The 25,120-nt window shown below is 56.7% G+C and overlaps 1 protein-coding gene across 6 annotated transcripts in view; it reads right to left on the bottom strand.

Annotated features, from left to right (window-relative positions):
• Positions 1-3,217: 3,217 nt before the first annotated feature.
• Positions 3,218-25,120, bottom strand: part of ACSF3 (acyl-CoA synthetase family member 3) — a 63,558-nt gene continuing 41,655 nt past the window's right edge. For 5 of the 6 annotated variants that reach the window (XM_074881227.1, XM_074881226.1, XM_074881232.1 and 2 more), the window contains 3 exons: positions 7,571-7,705; positions 6,906-7,017; positions 3,218-3,486 (listed from right to left, as the gene is read on the bottom strand). In XM_074881227.1, the coding sequence (XP_074737328.1) occupies positions 3,369-3,486; positions 6,906-7,017; positions 7,571-7,705 (365 nt within the window). In that variant the 3' untranslated portion in view covers positions 3,218-3,368. The remainder of the gene's footprint in view (positions 3,487-6,905; positions 7,018-7,570; positions 7,706-25,120) is intronic. The other variant, XM_074881231.1, reaches the window with a different exon arrangement.

The raw sequence follows: 25,120 nt of genomic DNA, 5'->3' as shown, positions 1-25,120 counted from the left end.
TCATGGTGCCGGTGCTGCCGGCGTGGCTGGTGGTGCCCATGGCATGGCCCTCGCGGTGGCAACCCCCCCACCGCCACCCCCAACCTCTGCCCCTGCACCCCCTGCCCCTCTCCCCCTGTAAACCGGGGCTCCCTCTGGGGTGCAGGGATTTAGGACCCCACAGATGCTGGGTCTGAATGGTGCCAGCCCAGTCCTACACCCCCTAATGCCATGCCAAATCAGAGAAGGGGTCACCCTATTTTGGAGGGGCCATGTCCCCCCTCCTAGCTGACACCCTCTGATCCACCCAGCGCAAGAGCTGTGGGTGTTGGGGGGCGGTTGTACCCCCACCGCGGGTGCTGGGACCAGTCACGTCCCTACTGTGGGTGCAGTGGGACCAGTTGTGACCCCAGCGCAGGGACTGGGGGGGGTCTGGGCAGTGTCCTGTCCCCGCCACATGCAGCGATGGGGACAGCGAGCAGCCGGGAGTGACCAGCGAGGTGCCAAACGCTGGCACAGCAGCCGTGGAGCCACTGGAGCTTTGGCTTTTGTACGGCAATGAAAGATAATGTCAGCTCTAAAGCGCAAGAGCAGGTCCCAGCGTGCCGAGCCTGGGCCAGGACGGAGCTGCTGGGAGCACTGGGAGGGTGGGCACGGGGGTGTGGGCAGCCCCCCAGCTCACTGGGGACACCCCAGCATGGTGATACCATGCTCAGGGCGGGCAGGTCTGGGGTGGGACGTGGGCAGGAGGACACTGCAGGACGGCGTTACGGCCAAAAGATGCTACTTTGGGTTGTTGTTGTTTTTTAATGGTTTTATTGCCAGGCCAAGCCTGGCAGGCCTTAATGAAGGAGATTGATGGCTTAATAGCCTGTAGCCATTACGGGGTAATTGAATGGTTGTGTACATATGATCAGGCCGTCAATGCGGACGTGGCTCGCAAGCGAAGCGCCTGGAGCAGTGGGGGGGTACACGCACGCAGCCCCCCCCACGCCCCTGATGGATGCAGCGTGGGGGGAGCAGAGCCCATGGCCTCGGGGCCCCCCGTCCATCCCCCAGGGCCAGGCTGTGATGGTGTCCTGGGGCTGCAGCCAGCGGTGAGGGGATGGAGCGGGTCTCATGGTGGCACCAGGTCACCAAAAGCCAGCTCCAGGCTGCTCAGGTCCCACCCTGAGGGCACCGTAACCAGGTGCTTTAACGAGGTTTTTAATTAACAGGTCCCATCAGAGGGATGAACAGCAGTGGGGGAGCGGAGGTGGGAGCTGTGGGGGTCCAGCATGGACCCCCAAAGCGGGGGCTGCGCCGCTGACCACCCTCCTGGAGAAAACCTGGAGAAAACCCGGTGGCCGGGTCCCCGCGCCGAGGTGTGAGTCAAACTACTCATTTTAGTGTGTGACAACCAGGTGTTTTACAGTATTTGCTACCTGTGATCATCCATCAAAGCAATCGATAGCGTTCCTGCAGAGTTTTATTAATGATCTTGTCACCGGGCTGGTGCTGGGTGCCTGGGGTTGTCGAGAATGATAGATCATTAAGAGCTTTTGCTGCTATTTATTCTCCAGTGACCTTGTCTCTCTCCATTGTTGCTTGCTTAAGAGTTATGAATGTGAGACATGATAATTTGATATTGATCTATTTGGTAAGTTAAAAAATTTACTGCATCGTTGATGTTTTAACAAAGGATCCGCTCGGTCCCTCCCGCAGACCGGTGCGAGCCGCTGGCGCTGGGCTCTGCGTGCCGCGGCGAGGGGCAAGGCGGGCACCACGCTGCTGCATCCCGTGCGTGGGATGCTCAGGGGTGGCTGCGTGAGCTCAGTGTCTCCCTGGGGGACCCCGACCCAACCCCTTCTGAGCCTGAAGTACCAAAATCCAGGCGCCAGCCCTGCCCTGGGAGCTGCGGCCGTGGGCAGGGCTGGACCCCCCCAAGGCTGGACCCTTCCAGGGTCCCATCAGCTGGTGGGGAAATCTGGGGGTCCTCATCCATCACCCCCGTGGCACCGCACAGGACCGGACCAGCATCCCAGTGCCACACTGCCTCCCCAGTGCACTGTCCCCATGCTGGGGAGGGACCCACTGGTCAGGGAGCATTGGGGCACGGCCGCCATCCCCCCCGCCCTCCCCGGCACTATCGCTCCCCATCGCCCATCGTCGCGTGGCCGGCAGCTCGTGCATGAAGTCAAACAGGGACAAACACCCGTTTCTAAAGGTAGGGTTTATCGATGCTGCCTGTCCTCCAGGCGATCGGTGACCTTCAGACGTGGGCGCCGGTATCGGCACACGCAGACGCAGTGTAATTCCTGCTGCATCTGCTCCCTGGTGCCTCCAACACCCCCCCTGGGCTCTGCCCCCACCCCATGCTGGCCCGTGGGCCCACCGTGGCCAAAAACCGAGCCCATCTCCAGCTCCCGCCTGGCTGCGCCGTTCCTCCGGGCCTGGGAGCGCCTGGGGGAGTGGGATATGCGCTGGGTTGGTGAGTGCAGCCAGTATTTATTTGTGATTTTTGTATTTATTCTTCATTTCTGCTGTGAAATGGGAGTAGGTCCTTGGCTGAGGAGGGAGGTGGACGGTACCGATTCACGGGGGGTTATGGGGCATCCTACGGAGAGCAGGATCCCACCAGTGAGGGGATCCACTGGGGTTTTCCCTCTCTATAAACCAAACTACGGGGAAAGTCGCTGAGCCTGTGGGAAAGGGCAGAGAGGATGCAGAATTCCCAGGCACCGCCGCAGCTGGCTGAAGACAGGACTTTCAGCTAGAGTAATTTCATCTGGCGATGAGCTGCACATGGCTTGAGAAAGAGCTGAAACGGAAATGAGGATGAGCATCCCAAGGCAGATGAAGGCAAATTGGGGGAGCTGGGGTGCCCGGACAGCCCTTCCCACCCAGGCAGAGTGGCTCTGGGCGGTTGGCACCCTGGGGCTGAGCCCCCCTGGGGGCCAGCAGGGCTTGTCTGCCCCCCGAGCAGCCGCTGCTGGGACCAGCTCGGGGGGGATGCGGAGGTGTTTGTGGTGTCTGCCCCTCACCTGCCTCCCACCACCTCCACGGGGGCTAAATGGAGCAACTTTGGCCAGCACATGCCCGCTGCCAGCTCTGGGAGGGGGGTCCTGGCCTGGGACCCCCCCGCATTCACCCCACACTTCGCTTTTAGACTGAGGATTGCCCTGAGCCTCTTGCAAACAGCTTGTGCACAAGGAAGGTGGCCCTGCAGCTCGGGCTCGAATCAGCTGAAGAGACCATGTGGGATGAATCCGGCTTTTATTGGACTTTTTGCAAGGACCAGGGAGCCCAGACCCGCCACTGCTCATCACTGCTGGCCCCTTGTCAGCACTGCTGTGAGGGAGAACGAACCAAACACCCCCGGGCTCCCCGTCCCATCCCGAGGCCGTGCACTAGGCTGGGTAAAAGCGCTGCAGAAGCTCCTTCTTGTTGACTTTTCCCATCTGATTGCGCGGGATCTCCTCCACCACGATCAGCTCGGTCGGGATGCTGTAGGGTGCCATGGTCTCCCTGCAACACAGGAGCACAGCCCATTACGGTCCAGCAGCTCAGTCCTGGGGGGACCTGTCCTTGCCCCCCCTCTCCTGGGTGGACTTCAGCCTCGCGCCGTAGCTCATCTCTGGCCATTTTGCTCCTGCCTGTGCTCCCTGGGCGCACCCCGGCCCTGCCTCATCGCTTGTGGCGGTTTGGGCTGGTGATGGACCCTGTTACCAGTAGCTGGCTCTGCCTGCCACGTCCAGCCCCAGCGTGGGGGGCACTCCCTGAGTACAACACACCCCAAGAAAGACACACCCACCCCTCCGGAGGGGGCACAGAGACCCTTCAGTGAGTGGGAGGCAGAGCCCCTGATGTGGCCTCATCGATCATTGATGATCTAGACGAGGGGATCGAGTGCCCCCTCAGTAAGTTTGCAGTTGGGTGGGAGTGTTGATCTGCTTGAGGGTAGGGAGGCTCTGCAGAGAGACCTGGCCAGGCTGGAGCGATGGGCTGAGGCCACCTGCAGGAGTTTCACTGCTGCCTTGGGCCACAACAACCCCCAGCAGGGCTACAGATTTGGGGAGGAGTGGCTGGAGAGCTGCCAGTCAGAGAGGGACCTGGGGGGTTAATTGATTGATAACGAGCCAGCAGTGTGCCCAGGTGGCCAAAAGGCCAATGGTATCCTGGCTTATATCAGCACTAGCGTGGCCAGCAGGGACAGGGAAGGGATCTGACCCCTGTGCTTGGCACTGGTGAGGCCGCCCCTCAATGAGTGGGTTCAGTTTTGGGCCCCTCACTCCAAAAAGGCCATTGAATGGCTCGAGCGTGTCCAGAGAAGGGCAACGGAGCTGGTGCAGGGTCTGGAGCACAGGTCTGATGGGGAGCGGCTGAGGGAACTGGGGGGGTTTAGTCTGGAGAAGAGGAGGCTGAGGGGAGACCTCATGGCCCTCTCCAACTCCCTGACAGGAGGGTGCAGAGAGGGGGGATGAGTCTCTTGAGCCAAGGAACCAGCGCCAGGGCAAGAGGGAATGGCCTCAAGCTGTGCCAGGGCAGGGTCAGACTGGCTCTTAGGAAGGATTTCTTTGCAGAAGGGGTTGTTGGGCGTTGGAATGGGCTGCCCAGGGCAGGGGGGGAGTCCCCATCCCTGGAGGGGTTGAAGAGTCGGGTTGACCCAGCGCTGAGGGATGTGGTGGAGTTGGGAACGGTCAGGGTGAGGTTCATGGTTGGACTGGAGGAGCTTCAAGGGCTTTTCCAACCCAGATGACTCTGGGATTCTGTGAAACTCCCTATTAGAGCCAGCACAGGAAAACAGTGCAGCAGCGTGACGGATGCTGGACCCCGACGTGTCCCGGGTGCCAGTCCCTGAGAACTGAGACCATGGGTGGGCCACCTCCCTGGTGACTCGCAGCCCTGTGCTCTGGCCTGTGGTGGGAGTGTGGGGGTGTGGGGGGTGTGTGTCTCCTGCCGCGGGAGGGAGTCTGAGAGCATCGTCCCTGTGCCCTCCACTGAGCACGGAGCGGGGGTTCTCCTGCCTTCTGCTGCCTGTGTGTCACCAACCTGGGGCCATGCCCGGCTCCGGCAGCGTCCTGGCACTGACTCTAACGTGAGGTGCCAAGTCTGCTGAGCCTTTCAACCATCACCCGGCCGTCCTCCCCCCACCCGCCACCAGCACCCCCCGCCATATGGATGCCTCTAACTCAGGATGGCGCCTGTCGCCAGGAAGCACGATTGGAGGCGAAAGCCGCCAAATGAATCACTCTGAAGAGGGACATGTGTCTCCTGCCAGGGAGTGCGAGAAAAAGGGCCAAACGAATGTAAGTGACATAAAAAATAAAGGGGAGAGACAGGGTGAAGGGGGGGGGGGGGGGGGGGATCAGCTGGAGCGGTGCCTGAGCAGGGAGCAGCAGCCCTGGAGGAGCCCGGGTGGGCGGCCGGCTCCTCTGACCCTCCGAGGGTTTTTGTTTCAAGGGCTCCTGCCCTCGCTCTGCACAGGCAGAACAGCACCATGTCTGTCCCCAGAGCTGGGGACGGCGATGGGAAGAGATGTGCAGGGACAAGGGGGGGACACCCCGGCTTGCAGCCCCCCTGCCCTGTGCCAGGGACCCCCGGAACAACACCCGGGTGACCCGCAAAGCGCAGCCACCGGCGGTGGATGAAGGGATCTGCTGGGGTCACCGATGTCCCTGCTGGGAGGATTAGGGATGAAGATCTCCCTTCCCTGCTCTCCATCACTCCCGTGCTGAGGCCGGGGAGGGTCCTGGCTGGAAAACCCCAAAGCACCAGAGCCCATGATGAGCAGTAGGGGCTGAGCCTGGCCAAGAAGGGACATCTCAGCTTGCAAGAGGACATCAGTTAAATCAAGCAAAAGCTGCTGGTGGCCGTGGGCCGCCCTGGGAGGAGGAGGAGTCCCAGGCCAGCAGCAGCCAGAGGGTTAATGTGTGCACAGCAGCAGGAGGGACACCCTGGCAAGGTCTTGGCCCCTCTGCCCAAGCAGCGACCTGGTGTGGGTTTGGTTTCTTTGTTTGCTTCTCTTCTCCCGCGACGTGACTGTTTAATCAGAGCAGCAGCCGGCCAGCCAGCATCTTCCTCGCATTTGCTAAATCGCAGTCCCCCAACTGTGATTTTTGCAAATCCAGGGGAAATCTTTAATTGGCTGCTGCGCAGCCCCTGATGAAACAAGTGCTCCTGCCGCTTACAAAATAGCGCCAGCCTCGCCAAAAATATCCGCAGCCTGAAGGAGGGAGTTGCCAGGAAAAGAAAGAATCTGCTATTAAATATTTTGCTAATGGAATATTAGCGATAAACCCAGTGATTCTGCTTCCTGGCTCCAGCCTGCTCAGGCTCCCATGGCTGATGCCTGAAATCTCAGCATGGGCCAATCTCTGCCCGATTCAAAGGAGAAGGCACAGGTTTTAATGCCGAAACCTCGCAGGATGGCAGGTGGCTTCTCTGTGCCACGCTCTTTGGTACTGCGGTGACTCCAAGGAGGGTCCACGAGCCCTGGTGTCCCCCCCTCTCCAAGGGAGAGGTCTCTGGGATTAACTGGGGGCTGGGATGGGCTGGCTTCCAGTGGGTAGGAAGGCAAGCGAGGAGCGATTGCAGCAGAGCTGAGCAAATGTTCTTGCTGCTGAGAAAACACGAAGCTTCCCCTGGCCTCGTGCTTGCTCTGTGCTTTCTGCCAGCAGCCAGGCTGGGGGCTGCGAAGTAAGAGCCACTTGGCTGCAACATGCAGGTCGTTTATCAGAGGCACTTTTGGGGCAAGAGGCCCATTTATTCGCATTATCTCACGTGCCCGGCAACCTCCTGCTTGGAGCTGTGGCCTTTTCTCCATCCCCAGAGCCTGAGGCACTATGTGGCTGTCAGTCACCCCTTCACCCCTCCTCTGACATGGCCCTGACAAGGGTGCTGCAGGCTCCGAGCTGCTCAGCGTGCGCCTCCCCGCGGGATCTTACCTGGCCCAGTCCTTCAGGTCCTTCACCGAGAGCATCTCGCCCTTGCGTAGCTGCACGACAGCACTGACCCGCTGGCCCCAGACCATGTCCGGGGGCCCGATCACAGCTACGTCTGCAGAGAGAGCAGAGCACTCGGATGGAGAAAGCCGAGCAATTTTTGGGGTTGGGGATGGGGTAGAAGAGGGGTTCAGCACCGCTGGTAGGTGCCGGCAGCAGCGGTGTGCGGGGAGGAGGATGCTCTGGGATGTTAGTACAGGAAAACACCAGGACCTTCGTGCTGACACAATTTCCAAGAACGGAGCTTTTCACCACAGAAAAAGGCAGAAAGCCCCATGGTTTGAGCAATTCAGAGAGTCAACAGGGAGGACTATGATGTACAGAGCAGTGTGGAGCCGGAGGCACTGCTTCCACCCCCTCGTACAGGGTCACGCACAAGGGCAGGACAGATTTAATTCTAGTCTCAGTTCCAAATTCAGACAAGAGCTGCCGTAGGCTTCACGGGTCTGAAATGCAGCTTGCTCTTTGGGAAAGCTGGGAAGAGCCCCCAGGCACGAGGCCTCGGGCAGCCCTGTGTCTGCGCCCGCCGAGCCAGGGCTGTCACTAGAGCCAGGCTCCCACACGCTGTCCCTTCTGGGCACGGGGCCCAGGGAAGAGCAGCGTCATACCTGTGATGTGCGGGTGGGCAAGCAGATGACGCTCCACCTCCAGAGCGCTGATTTTGAACCCCCCATTTTTGATGATGTCTACCGAGGTGCGGCCCTTGATCCAGTAAACGCCGTCTTTGTAGGCTGCCGTGTCTCCTGAAAAGCAAAGTGGGCTCCATCAGCACCCGTCCCCTCACCAGTCCTCTGCCTTCCCCGCCATGTGGATGTGCCACGTGGGCAAGTGGCATGTGGGGAAAGCTCAGCACGATGGTGACGAGTCTCTGCAGCGGCCCCGGGGATCACAGAATCACAGAGTCATTCGGGTTGGAAAAGACCCTCGGGATCACCGAGTCCAACCACCAGCCCTGCTCTACAAAGTTCTCCCCTACCCCACATCCCCCAACATCTCATCTAAACGACCCTTAAACACATCCAGGGATGGTGACTCCACCCCCTCCCTGGGCAGCCTATTCCACTGTCTGACCACTCTTTCTGGGAAAGATTTTTTCCTAATGTCCAGTCTAAACCTCCCCTGTTGGAGTTTAAAGCCATTCCCTCGATGGTGTCAGCCTTCCCCACGCGACAGGCTACTCCTGGGGACACACAGAGGGGAGACAGCCGTTGCTTCTCTGCGGAGGGAGAGGGAAGGCGGCGGCTATGCACCCAGAATTCCTTTAATATGGAAGCAATGAAAACAGGAGCCATCGCTGCAGGTTCCCCAGCGCACTCTCAACACGGATCACAAGACAAGGAGGCTCCAGCTCAGCCCCTTCCTCATCTTCCTGGCCATCACCCATCACAAAGGCCTCGGTGGTCCCATCCCGGCAGGATGTGACTCCTCCTGGTCCTCTGCATCACCGGGGCTGCTCAGCCCCCATTGCATAGTCCCCAGCCTCCTCTTCCTCCCACCCACCGGGCGATGAGACACCCACCTCTGCGTGCCTGCGAAAACCACGGCGGGTCTTCCCTAGCAGCTCCAGCGGCGTGTGTGTGCCCCAACCGCAGCCCCCAGCCCCCCCAGCTCTGGGGAATTGCAGCTGGTAACACCACGGCTTGCAAAGGGGGCTCCCCCCAAGACTCCTGTGTGGCTACTGCTAATAAAAAAAGGTGAGGGACGACACGGGGAAGATGAGACTGTCCTGAGCAACACGTTGGATGCGACCTGTCCTTTCTGCCGGGGGGAGAAGGTGTGTGGCAGGTGTGAGCCGGTAATTAGCCGCTCGCGCCAAGGCTGGGAAGATTGAGGAGAGAGGTCATGTCAGCACAACCTGGCTAAATGCTTAACAAGCTGGTGCACTTTGATAGCTACTTAAGATGATTACTCACATCCTGCTAATAGAGCCTTTGCCAACCGGTGGGCGAGGGGGGGCCGGGGACCTCGCATTTCCATTTCAGAGCCTTGATGGCAGCACCAGGGGGGCCCTTAGCTCTCCCCCCACGCGTCAGCCTCCATCCTCTCCTTAATGATACGCGCTGCCATTGTGTCCACACACCCGGCCCGCTCCCTGCTGTGGCTTCGCTGGCGGATCTCATTTCACTGCCGGCTGGGAAGCTCAAAGGCGGAGATGAGACAGAGATTGCCAGCAGGAAAAAGCAGCTTCCAACCAAGCAGGGTGAACCAGCACCACTGGGGCTGCAGGAGTTCCCACGCTCGCTTGCCTTGCCCCCCCCGTCCAGGCATGTGTTCAAAATCCAGGGAATGAGGACAGGCCAGGGTCCTGCACCCCAACATCCCCGCAGCCGGGAGCCCGCTGAGCCAGGAGGATCTGCTAAACCTCTGGTTTGGGTGAGATCTGTGCAAGGAGCATGTGGGCTCTGGTATGGGTCACAAGCCAGGGACTCTGTTGGGTGGCCCAGGTAAGAGCCCCCCCCCACTGCTGGGGACTGTGTGAAGCCCTGTCCTCTCCTTCAGAGATGAGGAACCCTCTGCCCCGGGGGACTCACAGCAGCAGGGGTGAGCACGCCCCACCGTTCACATGGCTGAACCCCACCTCTGCCTCGCTCCCCTCCTTCCCAGGGCTCCTCCTGGCCCTCCCAGTGCTGCTTTGCAGCGCTCCTGGCACACCTTCCCCCCCACCAGGTACTGTGGGACGTGTCCACCAGCTACGCAGCTTAACAAAACCTGTCTCCAGCTCACCGCCGGCATGCAAAGGCAGCGAACGCCCGGAGATTTACAGTGTCAGAGCAAGGAAATATCCCAATCAGTTCTGAAATTGGGGCTGCTCCCCAAAAGAGCTCTGTCCCCGCTCAGCTGGCTCATCTTGCTCAGTTCAGCCAGGGAATGATTAATGGCTCCTGTATCTGCCTGCCTGCCTCCTGGCACTCTCGTGGATGTTGAAGGCTGTCTGGAATATTTTAAAGTTGTGGGAGAGTTTTAAACTTGGGCTCTCGGGGTGTTTGGCTGCTCGGGGTTGAAAGGAATTCATGACTGCTGTGATAAACTACCTTCTGCGCCCAGTATCACTGTGGCATGTGTGACTGACACAGGACCGGAGAGTGAACATTAATTAAAACGTGGCACTAGGGGACCACGAGCTTGCGGCAGGGAGATCAGGAGCTGCTTATTCATACAGAGAAGACAGGAAGAGGAGAGGGAATTCAGACCTGGTTCAATGACACACAGTTCCCATGTTGCTCCTCAGGATTTAAGCACATGAAAGCTGCCACATTTGCATTTTCCCCTGCTCCGTGATGGGGGAACAGTCCCAGGGACAGGTCCAAGGGACAGCTGGGTCCATGAGACAGACCTGGGTGGGGGAAGGAGATTCCTCTGCACCATGGTCTCCCAATGTGAAAGCTGAAGGGCTCTGCACCTGCTCGGACGACTCGCTCCCCTTATCTCTCCTTACAACGAGCGAGGGCTGAATTCACATCCCCGCGTGCCCTTGAGTCTGTCGGGGAGGCGTCAGCCACGGCTGATTTCTCTAGAGCCTGTCTGCAAAGCAAACTGCCAGGGCAGAGCCTGTCACCGGGGCCTCGTCTCTGCCCCACTCCTGTCCCCCCATGCACGGGGGAGAGTGGGACAAACAAGCCCCAGCACTGACTGGCCTCAGACCCCGTTTCCAGTGAGGGAAGCCCCTGGTGCTTTGCTCACGGCAGCGGGATTTCAGGACATGGCTCTACCACGAGGAAACCCCTGAGCTGGCAGCAGCCTGAGCTCCCAGGGCCCTGCGGAGGGCCCGGCCCAGCCCCACAAGCCCTGCTGAGGTGATGCGGGCGCTGCGCTGGGGCCTGGCGCTGGAGCAGGCTCGTTAGGCGGGGTGCTGGATGAGACTCGTTAGGCTGGGTGCTGGAGCAGGCTCGTTAGGCTGGGTGCTGTGCCCGGCTGGCTCAACTGGGGAGCAGCAGAAGCAAGGCTGGCTGGTGGCTACCCCATGTGAGCATCCCTGCGTGGCCATCACCAGCATCCCTGCGTGGCCATCATCATCATCCCTGCGTGGCCATCGCCATCACCCCTATGCAGCCAGCCGCTGCCTTCTCGGCTCTGGCAGGAGCACAGGCAGGATCTGCTCAGAGCTGCCTGCAGAGATGTGCCCCACGCTCACAGAAGTGCCGCTGCCAACTGTGAAAAGTGCTTTTCGAAGGAGACACATTCCACAGGCCATCGCCTTCCCCAATATTCCCCACACAGCCAGTGATGGGAGGAAGAGTCACTCCAGCTTGGGCATGAAGAGGGAGGGAAGATCCCCTCCTCACTGCTCACCTTCCATCCCCCCGCTCCCCACGAATGCTGTCGCTGCCTCTCACGTGGATCAGCAGCCCGGCGTGGCGGGCGGTTCGCATTATTATTGTGATCATCGTGAGCTTCTGGGATGAGCTCTGTAATTTCCCCCCATCTCTTTCTTTCTGTCTCCTCTCTCCCACAAGGCGAGCATCAGGGTCTTGCTGTCACTTCCCGCGCTGACAGGACAGAGCTGGCTCCGGGGGACTGCCGTCCGCTGAGGACAGCCACATTACCCTCTGCCCCGCGCCATCTGCTACCAGCCGAGCACATCAAGACAGCGTGTGCGCCGGCACATCCAGCGCAGCAAAGTGCTCGCTGCCTCCCAGGCCAGCGGGGATTTCCTGGGCCACTGAGACTAGTTAAAAGGATGCTGTCGTTTGCTTAATGACTCTTCCCCACATGCTGCCTTTAAACAGTGTTAAGAGCGTCATTTCCAAACCTGGCACTGCACCGAGGGCCTGTGGTAAGGGTTGTGCCCATCTCCCCGGGGCTTCTGACGTGGGTTCCTGTGCATGAACCCACCCAGCCCCTCCATCCCTCACCCAGCAGCCTCTGAGTGCTTTGCCAGCGTGGGTACCCCCTCCCTGGCGGGCAGGGGCAACAGAGGCAACAGGGGGGGGCATTTCTGAGTGGGGAATGGAGCTCTCCCCCCATGAGATGCCACTGCCTTCCAAACCACATTTCTGCTGATGCTCCTTTGAAGTTGGCCATGCCCGTGGCTCCCCGGGAGCACCCAGTGCCTCAGCGCAGGGCAGGAGGGATGCTGTGAAGCACCTGTGTGATCCTGCTCTGGAATCACCAGCTCTTCTCGTGCCTTTGCCATCTCACCTCTCCGGGCGAGCCTCCCGATGCCTTGGGGCAGGTTCCCACGTGTCCAGCCTGGCCAGGAGCCCCAGGGCTGTTGCGAGCCCAGTCAGCCTGAAGATACACCTCATCCTTCGGCCTCGTGCCCCTTCTGCCTCCGGAGCTGCCCCGTCCCACTCTGCTTTTAGGAGGACTGACATGAGCTCGCAGCAGTGAGACAATCTCAGCTTGGGAATGGTGAACCCCACAGAGCACCCCATCACCTCTCCATTCTCACTCCCAAAGCCCATCCCTCCCTCCGGCACAGGAATCGCCCCAGCAGCACGCAACAGCAGGGTCGGGGCAGCCCTGCCCGTGCTCAGATGCTTCTCGCAGCATGGAGCCAGAAACAGTATTTCCTTCCTCGCAGCCAGCTGCGCGGGGAAGGGGATTTTGGCTGATGAGAAGATTACGGTCTCTGACACCACATCTCCGCCTCTGCTTGCCCGGGCCACCTCCAACCGGGCTCCTTTCATCAGACAAAGCAGCCAGCGGCAGAAGCCTCCGTCGCACGTGGCTCGGCTCCGGTGCTGCAGCGCAGCTGATGCTGGCGAGGCCATGGGATTATTGTTTCCCTGACAGCAGCCGTCACCGCTACCTTTGGATGTGTTTCAAGATGCTCAGTGGGCATCTGTTCTGCGAAATGTTAAAGGCTCTGCTGAGCTGCATACTGAACAGGCTCCTGCGCCGGGTGGGCTGGGGGTGGCTGCACTTTGCTGGAGTTTCAGATGGTTACATATCTATATAAATATATATATATGAAATCATAGAATGGTTTGGGTTGGAAGGGACCTTAAAGATCATCTAGTTCCAACCCCCCTGACATGGGCAGGGACACCTTCCACTAGCCCAGGTTGCTCAGAGCCCCATCCAACCTAGCCTGTTTTTTATATTAAAAAATATATATGTTTTTATATAAAAATATATGTTTTATATAAAAATATACATGTTTTTATATTAAAATTTTTTTATATATATACCTTAAAGCAAACTGTGGACATCTCCATCAGCCTATGGGCTCAGTAGGCACCATGCCATGCCGACCCATGGCTCAGCCCGTGGAGACCACAGGCTGGCATGAACCACACCACCAGGCACTGAGTAAAAGACATAAAAGCCCATTTCCAGGCTACCTTTGTTTTAAAAATGAGGCTTTTGGGTGAGATCTATTTATAGGGAAGGGTTGTCTATAGATCCTTACTTGGCAGTGGCCGCTGGGCTGTAGATGCACGCCTTGCCCAAACAAACTCTAGAAAGCAGATAAGCTGCAGTGGAGACCCTCTTTTCAAACTCAAACCCTGGAGATTTCTACAATGAGGTCCTTCAAGTTGCAAAATACTTGTTGCAAAGATGAAAGGGCCCTTGTGACTCTGTCACTACGGCCCTTAGTTTGTGCCCCTCCTTCGCAGAGCGGGCAGATCTCCCAGCGAGTAACGTGGTGCCTGAGCTGCTTTCCCAGGACGTGTTGGCCAAAAGCCTCTTTGCTCCCAGGAGCAAACCTGCCCCGGAGCTCCTGTGCCAACACCCTCACCCATGGGTCAGCTCGTTCCTGGCCACCACGGCAACGTTTCTATAGCAAAGGTGTCACAAGGAAACATTTGAACCAACTATTGACCAAGAGAACGCTTTGGCTGGAGAAATGACTGGCTGCTCCAGCTGTGCCGAGAGGAAAAACAACCCCAAGCCAGCCCTGGTCCCTCTGACAGGCAGCTGCTGTGGGGGGTGTCGGAGGGAGCGGGGTGCTGCTCCCAGCTCCGTGCCGCCGGCTGCTGCCACGCTGCCGGTGCTCCGCTCCTGCCGGGCTCGACACCTGCTCTTTTGGGAGTCTTTGAAGCTTTTTTTTTTTTTCCCCTCAAACTTCAGGAGAATCCCCTGCTGTCAGCTGCTCTCCTGGCAGCCGATCCCTCATTTCCAGCGATAAGAAGAGACCGATCGAGGCGCTCGCCCTCCTGCATTCCTCTGCACTGCCTGTACCTGGAGAATTGCTGCTCTCGCCAAACGAGCATGTCGGGGGGGGACCGGTGAGCTCCCAGCTGGCAGACCCCCGGGAAGCTTGCAGGGAGGCAGTCAGAATAATCAGTCTTTGCCCTTCTCCGGTGTCTTTCAGCTGAGGATCTCCAAGCATGCCGATCCGGAGGCTAATTAGGCAGAAAGGGGAACAGCTGGCAGGACAGCAGCGGGATGCGAAGGGCCTCGATGGCTGCTCACACCGCAGAGCAGCGGGCAGGAGGTTGTGCATCAGTCTCTGCTCTACCTTGGGATTAACTCTTCCCTGTCTCCCGCTTCCCTAAAATGGCTGTTGATGCTCCTGGTCCATCCCAGGCTGAGGCAGAGCTCACCCTCTGGCAAAGAGACACACATCAGTGATTAAGACGATGATTTATTTTTCCAAGCGGGATTGGTCCAACATTCTGGGCAGGTAGTGAAGAGCCTGAGCCCTGACCCTGATACTCTCACCGGTTCGGAGAGCAGAGCAAAAACCTGGGGGCTCAAACCCCCTCTTCCTGCACAGGGCTTTGCGGGAGGGAGCCTCAGTCCCCGGGCTAGCACGCGGGGGGCACACAGGGGCCCAGCCACGGCTTGTGGTGGCCAACCTGCCCACTCAAAGGCAGCTGTGGGGCCACAGCTGGCAGGCACATCCTCCCACCTTTGGGCACAGCTCTTTGTGCCTGCAGATTAGGTTCATCCTGGGCTGTTACACACAGAAATGCTCCTTCCTGCTCCAAACACCAAGCTTTCAGCCTCCTGCAGCAACCAGCTCCACGTGCCCATCATGCCTCCCATGGACGAGTGTCCCTCTTCACCAGTTTCAAGTTTCCCTGCTCTTTCCAGGGTGGTTCAACGTCTCACTGGTCTCCTAAACCCATGGAAATGGTATTTCTGGAGGGAGCGGGAAGCCGCAGAGCGTGGCATGGCAGTGGCACTTCCCATCCCTCTGGGCACAAGCTCCCCGCCTGGCTCCCAACCCCAAGCCCAGTGCTCAAAAAAATGTTTTTTTTTCCCGCTGCCAGAGGCTCCCGTGCTTGGGAAAAGCCACGTGAGGTGTGGGGTGGACAAACGATTCGAAGGCAAGTGCTAAAAGCTGTCTGTGGGGATTAGATAATCTTTCTGCGGCCAAGTGCCCACCTTGATGGGCAGAGGGATGGGAGGCTGAGTGATACGTCTCCGTAACGGACACAAACCTTTCCCTCCCCCCACACAATGAAAACTGCATCAATAGATCCCCCATCTGCTCACATACATCACACACTTCACTCCAGTTTATTAGCTGGAATAAATCATAAATATTTCATTATATATCAACGACGCCCGACTCCGGGAAGGCGCAATCCATCACCTCGACATTCCTTGCGACCTGCCGCCATGCAATAAGCTTTCCAGTCTATTAAACAAGATTGATACAGTGAGCTAGGATGGACTAGGGGAATTTATTTATGGACTGCCGGGAGTGGGAGGGCACCAAATGCGTGGTGCCGCACGGGCAAATCGGGGCAGCTCCCGCTAGCCCCTTGGGCCAGAGAGCCCTAGAGCAGCAAGAGGCAGAGCCCTCCTCTGAGCGTGCCGGGGGACCGCTGCCGTGGTAAGAAGGTGCTGTGGCAAAGCAGGGCCCAGGCTGAACCCCAAGGAGCCCAGGTCCCAAAGCAGGATCTGGGCAAGGAATGGGGGGCCCTGGCCGCTCATCGGCGCAGGGAGGAGAGCCCAGCGTTGCTGTGGCTGCACCAGAGCAGTAGCTGCTGTTCCACCCTGGTGCAGAGGTTCCTCAGGGCTATGGGAGCTGGTGCGCCCACAAATACTTACTGTAGTGTGAGAATTTTGCTACTCCTTGTAGCTCCAGGCTCATTTTAATGCCACACTTTCTCTTTTACTTCTGCCCACCATGAAAATGAACAGTTCTCCAGCAGCAGAGGGGACCTTGTCAGTGCAACCACAGCGCTGCTATTCGACCTCCACCGCCATGTCCCATCGTTGTGCTTCACCCTTACAACCTTACAACGCTCGCACGAACTGCCGTTACCTCCCCTCCATCAGAGGTGCAAAGATTAAGTAGGGGTGATCTTGGCACCCTCAGACCCTCAGCTGCTGCTCTTTCCATGCCGGAGCTGACAGAAAGCCCAGCACCAGCCCAGCAGAAGCATCTTCCTCCAAGAGGGACCTTGTAGGTCAGCCCCCAGCTCAGGAATCCGACCTCATCCACCCAAGGGAGACCTTGTTTCCCCCAGGCCACATCTCCTTTTAGGAGCACCAGCACCACTGCTGCTCGTAACTCTCCGGCTGAATATTGGCCGTGCAACCCCAAGAACTGATGAGTTACCAAGGCCTGATGGATGCTCTGCAAGATGCTAACCTGGCACACGGTAATCCGGAGCCTCTCCGCAATGCGCGGAGCTGCTGGGATTGATTAGAGGCAGTCCTGCTCCTGAAGGGATTGACACAGCCTCGGCAACGATGATGTATGTGTACATATCTATTTAATGAAATGCTAAATGATAGGCTAAGTAACAGAAGCAACTTTAGCTTGATTTATTGCATGGAAATGAATAACGTTTGTCGCTGCTGTCAGCCATCTTGGCTAAGAACAGAGGTTACGAGCACAAATTGTAGCTAATTAACAGTAATTAGCACTTCTGAAATTCTGGATTTTGGCTCCTTCGCAGAGGCCGGTTGCACAGCAGCGCGTGTCGCAGCTCACGCAGGTCGCCTGCCCGGGCTGCCACAGGCTTGTCACCCCTCCTCACTCACCCCGCACCCACCCCAGCACTTCAGCACGCACGGGCTCGGAAACCAGGGGCTTTCCCAGCCTTGCTCCAGTCCCCCTCTGCTCCCCCCTCGGCCCTGAGCGCTTCCACCGGGCAGGAAAACCCTGGGCATCAACGTTAACCAGAGCCAACCCCGATCTCATCCCTTCTGCAGGGTCTTGGATCCTCTTTTGAGTTACAAGGAGACCCGAGAAAGTTCCTGTTAGTCCTGATCCAGGGCGTAAAGCTGAAATGTTGAACTTCTGCTTTTCGCACACCTTTTCCACCCTGCGCAGACTGTGACGGTGAGACCTGCCGAGCTCCCAAAGACCGGCCTGCTGCTGCCTCAGAGCCTGCCGCAGCGGCTCTTTGGGGCTACTCAAGTCCATCTACCCTCACCCGGTTGCTTGGACCAGCAAAATGCCTTCCCTGGCCTCACAAAAGACAATGCCCAAAACTAAAGGGGCCGCTTCTGCAGGGGCATGGGGCTGCTCCAAGGCCCCGCGGTGTATCGAGGGTTTGGTGTGCGCCGCAGTCATTAATAAAGCATCAAAGGCTCCTGTGGGGGAGAGTTTGAAACTTCTTCAAAAAACACATGCATATTAATAATGCACCAATTATTCATGAGGAAATCTCATCCATCTCCTCTCCCCAGCAAGTTCCAGGGCTCCTGTTTGCTCGGGTGCTGCCTGGGTGCCATGCAAACGCCGTTCCCAGTGACCCAGCCCTGCCCGGCAGAGGACCGGCAGCAGCTCTCCGCCAGCACCGCGCTCCTCAACCCAGCACCTTCCCTGGCACCGGCAGCCCCGGCACAGCCCCTCAACGCTCTCGCTGGCAGCAGCCCGACCTATCTGCTCCCCATCTTGCTGCCAAAACCCTCCGGCGGAGCCAGGGAGTGGAAGAGGAGCGCAGCCCGGCAGCTGCAGCCCTCAGATACGTTCCTGCGGTCGCCAACAGGCAGGTCAGCTCGGAGAGGAGCCGGCTGCTCTTCTTGCAGGTCCCACAGACTGGTGCCGGGTGTCGGAGAGCCTGGTGAGCCCCGGTGCTGCTGCTCTAGGGGTCTCCTAGAGCAAACCCCAGCCCAGAGCCTCCTCAAGGGCCAGAGCAAGCTCTGCTTCAACCCCCCTGGAAGCGAGGAGACCTTCGCCGTCCGGTCGGACAGAGGGGTCTGGAGGGGCACTCTTGCTCTCCAGACACGGGCTGCGCAGCCGCCGAGCTCAGCCCAGCACGGGGAGGTTTGTTTTGCCTTCACTGCAAACTGCCCAGCGGTGGTGGGAGCCCAGGAGGGACACCCAGAGACACTGATAACGAGGACGATACCGGTTGCTCCCACGCCTCCCCCCAGAACAATATCTGAGAGTAATAGGTGGCTGTCATGCTTTACAGGCCACCGTCCGCTGAGGCAGAGCAAGATTTTGACGCTGTTACAGATTTCTACCTGCGTGAAATCTGGAGGTAATTTAATGGCTCACGAGAAAGGAAATAAATCTATTAGAACGGAATCGCTGTTTGTTTACGTATCTTGCCACGAACATCACCACGAGCAGCAGCAGCAGCAGGTGTATGTGCACACACCATTTATTTACATAATAAAATTGCCAAGTAGATTTGTAGCTCAGGGGCATCCTTGCCTCTCCGTGCGCGTGCCTAACTCCCATTAGCACTAATGGCAGGCGCTGTGTGCTCAGCAAGCGGGGAACAGACCCTCCGACTGCCCTGATGGCTGCTACAAAGAGATGGAGGGATGCAAACGTCTCAATGTGTTGGTTCCTCTCCCCTGGCACGGTCAGGGGATGGGAATTGCATCGCAGCTTCAAGCTGCTTTGCAGTCCTCCCCATCTGCAAGAGCTGTTGGGTCTGCTGCGAGCTGCCTGCTCTCGGGAGAGAGGGGGTTAAGCAACAGATCCCCACTCTCAAAACTTCTCCAGAGACCCCTGGAGCATCCAGCATAAGGGAAAAAGAAAAGCAGGAAAAAAAAGAAAAAACAACCAACAAACCATCCTGGAATGAATTCCTGTCATGCTCTGCAAAGGGGAAGTTTGTTTGTATTCCACAGGCAGCAGCGCTGAGCCTGCTGTCAGAGCCACGCTGGGAGAAAGGGCAAAACCCTGCCGAGATGAAAGAATGTGAAGCACTGGTACAGCCTCCCCTGGCATTTACACCTGGAAAAAAAAAAACACTCAAGGGCATCTCACAAAGAGCTGTGCTAATAAGGCACTCCTCCTCACGCTGTGTGGAGCGGGAGATGGAGCGGTGCTGGGAACACTGGCAGCATCCCCAGGTACCCAGGAGGTGAAAGCTGCAGATAAGACAAGTCTGATTTCAAGGCAGTAATCCTGAGCTGTGCTTTCCCCCACTCTGCTTCCAGCTGGGGACTGGGGGACTCAGGGACTTGCTGCTGGACAGACCAGGAGTGCAGCTACCCCTTGTCTCGGCTGATAAATTGGGGATGCCTTCCCCTCACACCTGTAATTTTTAAAGGTTCCTCGAGTTTACTGACCCCGAGGCAGCAGGGTGAGAAGCCGGGGTGATGCCCACTGACCCTGTGCTGCACCACACTGACCTGCTTCTGCTGCCAAAGGCCTTTTCTCCTGGGCCACGTGGCTGGATCTGAGTGCTCAGCCCAGCGCAGGAGAGAAGGAGGAATTTTAGCAGGGGGAATCAACCTCCTGTCACGTAGTCCTGCCTCACCATGCCTTCATGCAAGATTCACCCCAGAGTGCATCTTCTGGTCACTCTGGTTTTAAAGAACTGATGTTCCAAAGAGAAAAAAGCGCAGGGAATTACAGGACAGGAAAGATGTGAGTTATTTTTGGTCCAATTGGCATGAAAACAGGCTACAGCCCTGGCTGTGGGACTGCACCAGTGAAGCTGTGGTGGACGTTTGAGGTCATGTACCAAAGCCTCGGGTTCTGCACACAAAGTCAAGGCCGAAAGACCCACCAGCAGGAGCCTTTCTGCTGCTCATGCCCACGCTGAGTGGGACGGGCGGGAGCTGGGCGCAGAACATACACGCGTCTGGTGGCTTCCTTCTTTGTGAACTGTGAAGCTCACCCCGTCCTTGGCACCGTTTCATGTTCCTCCACAGACATGGGGGATTCCAGGTGACCGCCACGGGCTGGTTCAAGGCTGGCAGCTCTCTAAAACCCACAGATGAGCAGAGCCAGCAGCTTCAGCTTCATCTGCTGAGACATTAGGGGAGCTTGGAAAGCATCATCCACTGCACCCCCTGCAAATCCCAAACCTTCTCCCACCCGCTGCAAGATGGGCTTCCCAGCATGCCCACATGGCCAGCAGGTTTTGGCTAGCAAATACAAAAGCCCATCTCTGTGCTATTGTTTCAGGGCCTCAGGGATTACTGCATATGGTCCCTGCTCCAGCCTTGGCCGGGGTTGGCGTCAGACCCCCTTACATGACATCTGCCATCAGAGTCCCAGGCACCAGCTTTCAGCCCGGAGATGACAGCACCGAATGGATTAACACCAACTCAGACCTTGGCAGAGCCTGGCAGGATCCTGGGTCCTGCCTGCCCTTGGCAAAGGTGCTGTCCCTCATCCTTGGGTACGTAGCTCAGCATGACCAGGAGCCTCTCCAAGCCTTCAGTACACCACAGACCTGAAGGATGAGCAGCAGATGAAGCCCCCCCCAGCCCGGGGAGGCTGCACCCCCTGCTCTAAGGGTGCCACACTCCTCTAATGGAAAATAGCAGATAAACCAGCCGAGCCTTTGAACGTTTCTGCAAGCCAGGCGGCCAAGACTTTGTAGGTTCACTCATCATTAGTAGGAACTCATGGGTGACTGATATGACACAAGTAGGCTGGGCGGAGGGAGCCCCCCCGCTGCCTACAGCCAGAATTACTGCAGATGGGTTTGCCCAGAGGACAAGCCAGAAAAGAAAATGGGTAAGTAAAAATGAAAAACGCTTTTCTTCACATTAGCATTTAAATATTTATAGAAATCCCTGCAGACAACAAGATGAAAAAGAAAACTCAAAGACTAATAAATAAGTAAATGCTCCAAGGTGTGGCAGCCCAGCTGAACGCAGCTGCCACTCAGCTGGTGAAACTTTGAAGAGCGTAGTAACCATGCGTGCATGGCTAAAAATAATAATTGTAATAATAAAAACATTAGACTACACCCCTCTGCTTTGGCTTCTGCCCTCTGCACAACAGCTGAGGGATCAATTACACCTTAGCTAAAGAGCGTACTACCTCTTCTTTCCAGTGCAGTGACCTGTCCCAGTCTCTGGTGAGACGAATTATTAAATAAAGCAGAGATAACGATGGGAGGATGTTTACTAAGAGAGGCAGCAGTGGGATATGAGGAAAGATATCTACCTTAAATTGTTTGCTTAAATATACAGAAGCCTATACTTTTGCTTACAGCATAATACCATTAGCCGTAAGTAAATATGTTCTCAGTTGTCTTGAGCGAAGCCCAGAGGGATGACTCTTGTTGAAAGTAAAGAGCCTCTCAAAGCCAGAGACGTTCAGCTCTTCGTCAAGCACTACTACCAGCCCAACAAAACACCCAACAAAAGCCTCTCCACAGCGCTTGCTCTTGGATCACGCCTGCTAGAAGTGATCCCTCGCTTTCCTGTGCTGCGAAGGAAGGAAATCAGGCCACTGGCTTCCCGGCTCGTCCTTCGAGCGGTAAATCAATTTCTGCAATTCCCTGACCCTGCTCCACTTATGGCTGTGCTGGGTTATGTAAATCAAACAGCAAAAAGTGTTCAGCAGGCTAAACAGATTGTGTGGGCACCAGCAGAGTGCCTCAAGCAACGGGAAACCCGGCAAACGAGGAGGAAGGGAAAGCTGAGGGCACAAAATAAGGCAGAAAAATGATAGATGGCCAAAGGTGGAAGGAAGGTCTAGTTGCAACAAATCTCCCCTTGAGCTGGATATCCCTGGCAAGAGGCAGGCGTCAGGACTGAAGATAACCCCCATCACCACCCAAGCTTGAGGAAGAGGCATCCCCATGGCCAGCGAAACAGCCTTTGCCCCCCGCTTGCTGCTTTAGGGGAAGCTCCTGGTGCAAGATGCCACGCGAAGAAGCCCACCAAGACACGACGAGCACGTGCAGCAGCTGGAGATGGACCCACAGGACCATCAAACGCAAAACCCGCGGCGCAACTGCTCGAGCATCCCCGCCGGTCAGCTCCAGCTCTCTAAACCGACTCCTCCCAGCCTCTACAAGGTGAAGCTCCTACAGAAGCCCCGAGTGCGCAGGTTTAATGCCTGCCAGATTGCTGACAGAGCGAGACCTCCATCCCAAGGGCTGGGCCTGGTAGCTTGAACACGATAAGGCCAGGCAGCAGCAGGCTTGGCTTGGCAAGGAACTGAAGAGTGAAGCACAAACAGTCTGTACACAGATCACAGCTCTCGCTTGGAGCAGTGAGTTGCCAGTCTGGCATCCACAAAGCTGAATGTTGTTTTGATTTTGAGTGATCACTTCAACATTCAGTCTTAGACCGTTCCCTTTCCTACCCTGATGCTCTCTGCCGGGGTACAGTGAATCCACCCCCTCGGTCACTGCGAGACAACTCTCTGCAGCATTTATCCTGCCTGCTGAAGAGGCTTTCCAAAGCCCCGTGGTCATGGGGCAATCAGTGACAGGGAAGACACAACAGACACTAGTGTTCACAGCGCACAGACCAGAGAGAATCCCTGGGGCCCCGTTCCAGCCGTACTCAAGACAATCCACGCGGTCCTGTCCTCTGCACGACGGCTCAGGGAGCTCACTCACCTGATTTGATACTGACCTTCCCCTCCGGGGCTTTAAATTTTGCACTGGAGGAGACATGCTATTTATACAGCAGCAAGTAGCCACTTGAAAGAAAGCCTTACCAATGATCCAACGGGCTCTGCCAAGTGCCATGAGAAAGACGATTGTTCAGCCCATTTCTTTACCACATCCTGAGCTCAATCCTGCACTTCCCCTCTTAACCCACTGGCAATTCTCCTGCTAGATCTCCTGACAGGCTCACAGAGCTCAGCTTGACATCTCTACAACATAACCCAGCTGGAGCTGCCGCCAGGACACCCTGCATTAACCCCTGGGATGGGAAGGGAAGGGTCACTCCTGGCGGTCAGAGCCTGAACGAGCCCCTCTCCCTCCAGCGCTGCCATAGCATGGCTTGGAAGGTAAAAGCAAATAGAGATTGAGACAGAACAGCCTGGATTTTGGAGATGTGGGTGCCTGCTGTTCCCACTGACTCTCAGCTGGAGTGCAATTGCTCCACGCCTCTGAAAATTGGACTCTGTGTAGCAGAGGTTCTCAAACAAGTAAAGGGTTGGCATCCAAGATGTTTGATACAACTAGAGCGGAGCTTTGTAGAGAGTAAACAAAATCTGTGCCAAAAGCTGCTCTCATTTACAGCTACAAAAATCCCAAGTCACTCTCTGAACTGCTGAAAACATCAGTCTCCCGAGCAGTCAGGGAAACACAGAGTTTCATTTTGCTGTGTCCTGATGACCCCAAGACTTCCAGCCATCAGGCAAACGTGGCAATATTGTCCCCTCAAGGAGAAAGAATAAATACTGAGGCGGGAAGCAGAAAAAGTGATTTCTCTCTCCACAGTGTTAAAGTGGGTGTGTACAAGGAACGTTTTGAGATGATAAAGGAACCTTTACACACGGCTGATACACCAGACACCAGGCCACCTTTATGTTTTTACTTCTAGAAACACCTCTGAAGTGAGGGCTGGGTGGACACGGGAGCCCAGACACGGCTGGTCCGGCTTCACCGGAGAGGCTGCCCGGTAGGTGTCTGCAGCCTCCGCTCCTGAGCCAGGAAGATCCAGGGGGGTATCCTTCCTAAAGCATCACATGGAGCTGTCTTAAGGCCATGCTTGGCATTTTTTGGGGTGTCTTTTCATGTCCTTTCATTTGTGGGACCATGGGTCCAAGTTCTAAGCCGCTAGCAAAGGGAGCAGGTGAGTGCTGCCGTCCTGCCCGATGAGTTTAAGCTGTGACAGACTCAAAGAAGCTCCTTCAGCCCAGCCCTGGGGGAGGCAACGCTTCCTCCGGTGGGCTTACCAAACCGGTAAGTCACATCATCTGCAACACATTATAATTAAGGAATCATTTCTTTAAAAATAGAATTTGCATTAACTGGATTTGTGACTAGGAAAGACACTGCAAACAAACAGAAAACCTGCAGATTAGGATGCTAATTAGATGCATTTCTATTTATAATCTGCCTTGATCAGGCTGAAGTATTTTCTGTTTCAGGTGTCAGTGCTACACCCATGAATGTAAGCAACTCCCCTGGCAGGGAAACACCTGCTTGTCTCTGGGGACAGGCGAGCGCCAGGGAAAGAGCCGACGCCAGAGGGTCGGGGTGTGCGTTGCCTGCTGCTTCGCTTGCCCCTTCTCCTTGGAGACCAGCCCGAGAGGAGCAATGGCCAAGGACAACCTGCCCAGGACATCTCCTACAAACACCAGACTTCTCTGCGCTGGAAAACTGCAGGCAGCTTTGTCTTTTCCATCAGGAGCAGTGGGGTGGAAATCTCCAAAGAGCCAGGGCTGGGAAGGACAAGGATCTGCAGCTGGGGCAGGCAGTGCTACCCAGCTCCGGACTGGAGAGCTCAGTCTGAAGAGGACAGACGGACACCAAGAGGTCCCAGAAACCAGCCTGAGAGTCACTGGGCTTCTTGCCTTGACTTTCATGGCTGCAGCAAGAACAGGTCCCGTTTCTGGAGCAAGCTGGGAGCAGTGGCACTGAGTAGGACGCTCCCAGCTAAGCCAAGACTTGTCCTTGGTGCCGAGATCAGAGTGAAAAGGCCGGAGCCGAAAGAACAGCGTGTTCAGGAGGCACAGACGTGCCCAGCACGCTGCCGACTGCCCGAGCCTGGCAGCCTGAGAGCCTGCCAGAACTGGTGGGTGCTTCTCATTTCTCCTGCTGATGTCTTATTCCAGATTAACTTCTTTTTTTTTTTTTTCCCCCTGGAGCTCCCTCTTTCACTGCAGAACACCCAGAAGGAATAAAGAGATAGCAGGTCCACCCCGTTCTCCTTTTCTCCTAAAGCCTTCAACAACAGCACATGGATAGTCTTTCGGGCCACAGGAATTATTGTTAACGGGAGTCTGGGGGGGTTTGTGAGCTGTGTAAAAGGATCTAGCAAAAATGCAGTGATAAAGCAGGACTTGGCGAAGTGAAAAACAGCTACAGGGTTGTTTTTTTAAATGCAGCTTAAAGAAAGAAACTTAAAAGATATGAGTCATCATTTTGAAATGTGCATCAAACAAGTTAAATAACTCTTACTTT

This window comes from Strix uralensis, chromosome 12 (assembly GCF_047716275.1).
Source record: "Strix uralensis isolate ZFMK-TIS-50842 chromosome 12, bStrUra1, whole genome shotgun sequence".
In the NCBI taxonomy this organism is placed as follows: domain Eukaryota; kingdom Metazoa; phylum Chordata; class Aves; order Strigiformes; family Strigidae; genus Strix; species Strix uralensis.
The sequence above is the reverse complement of the archived record's forward strand: the minus strand, read 5'-3'. Positions and strand labels throughout refer to the sequence as shown.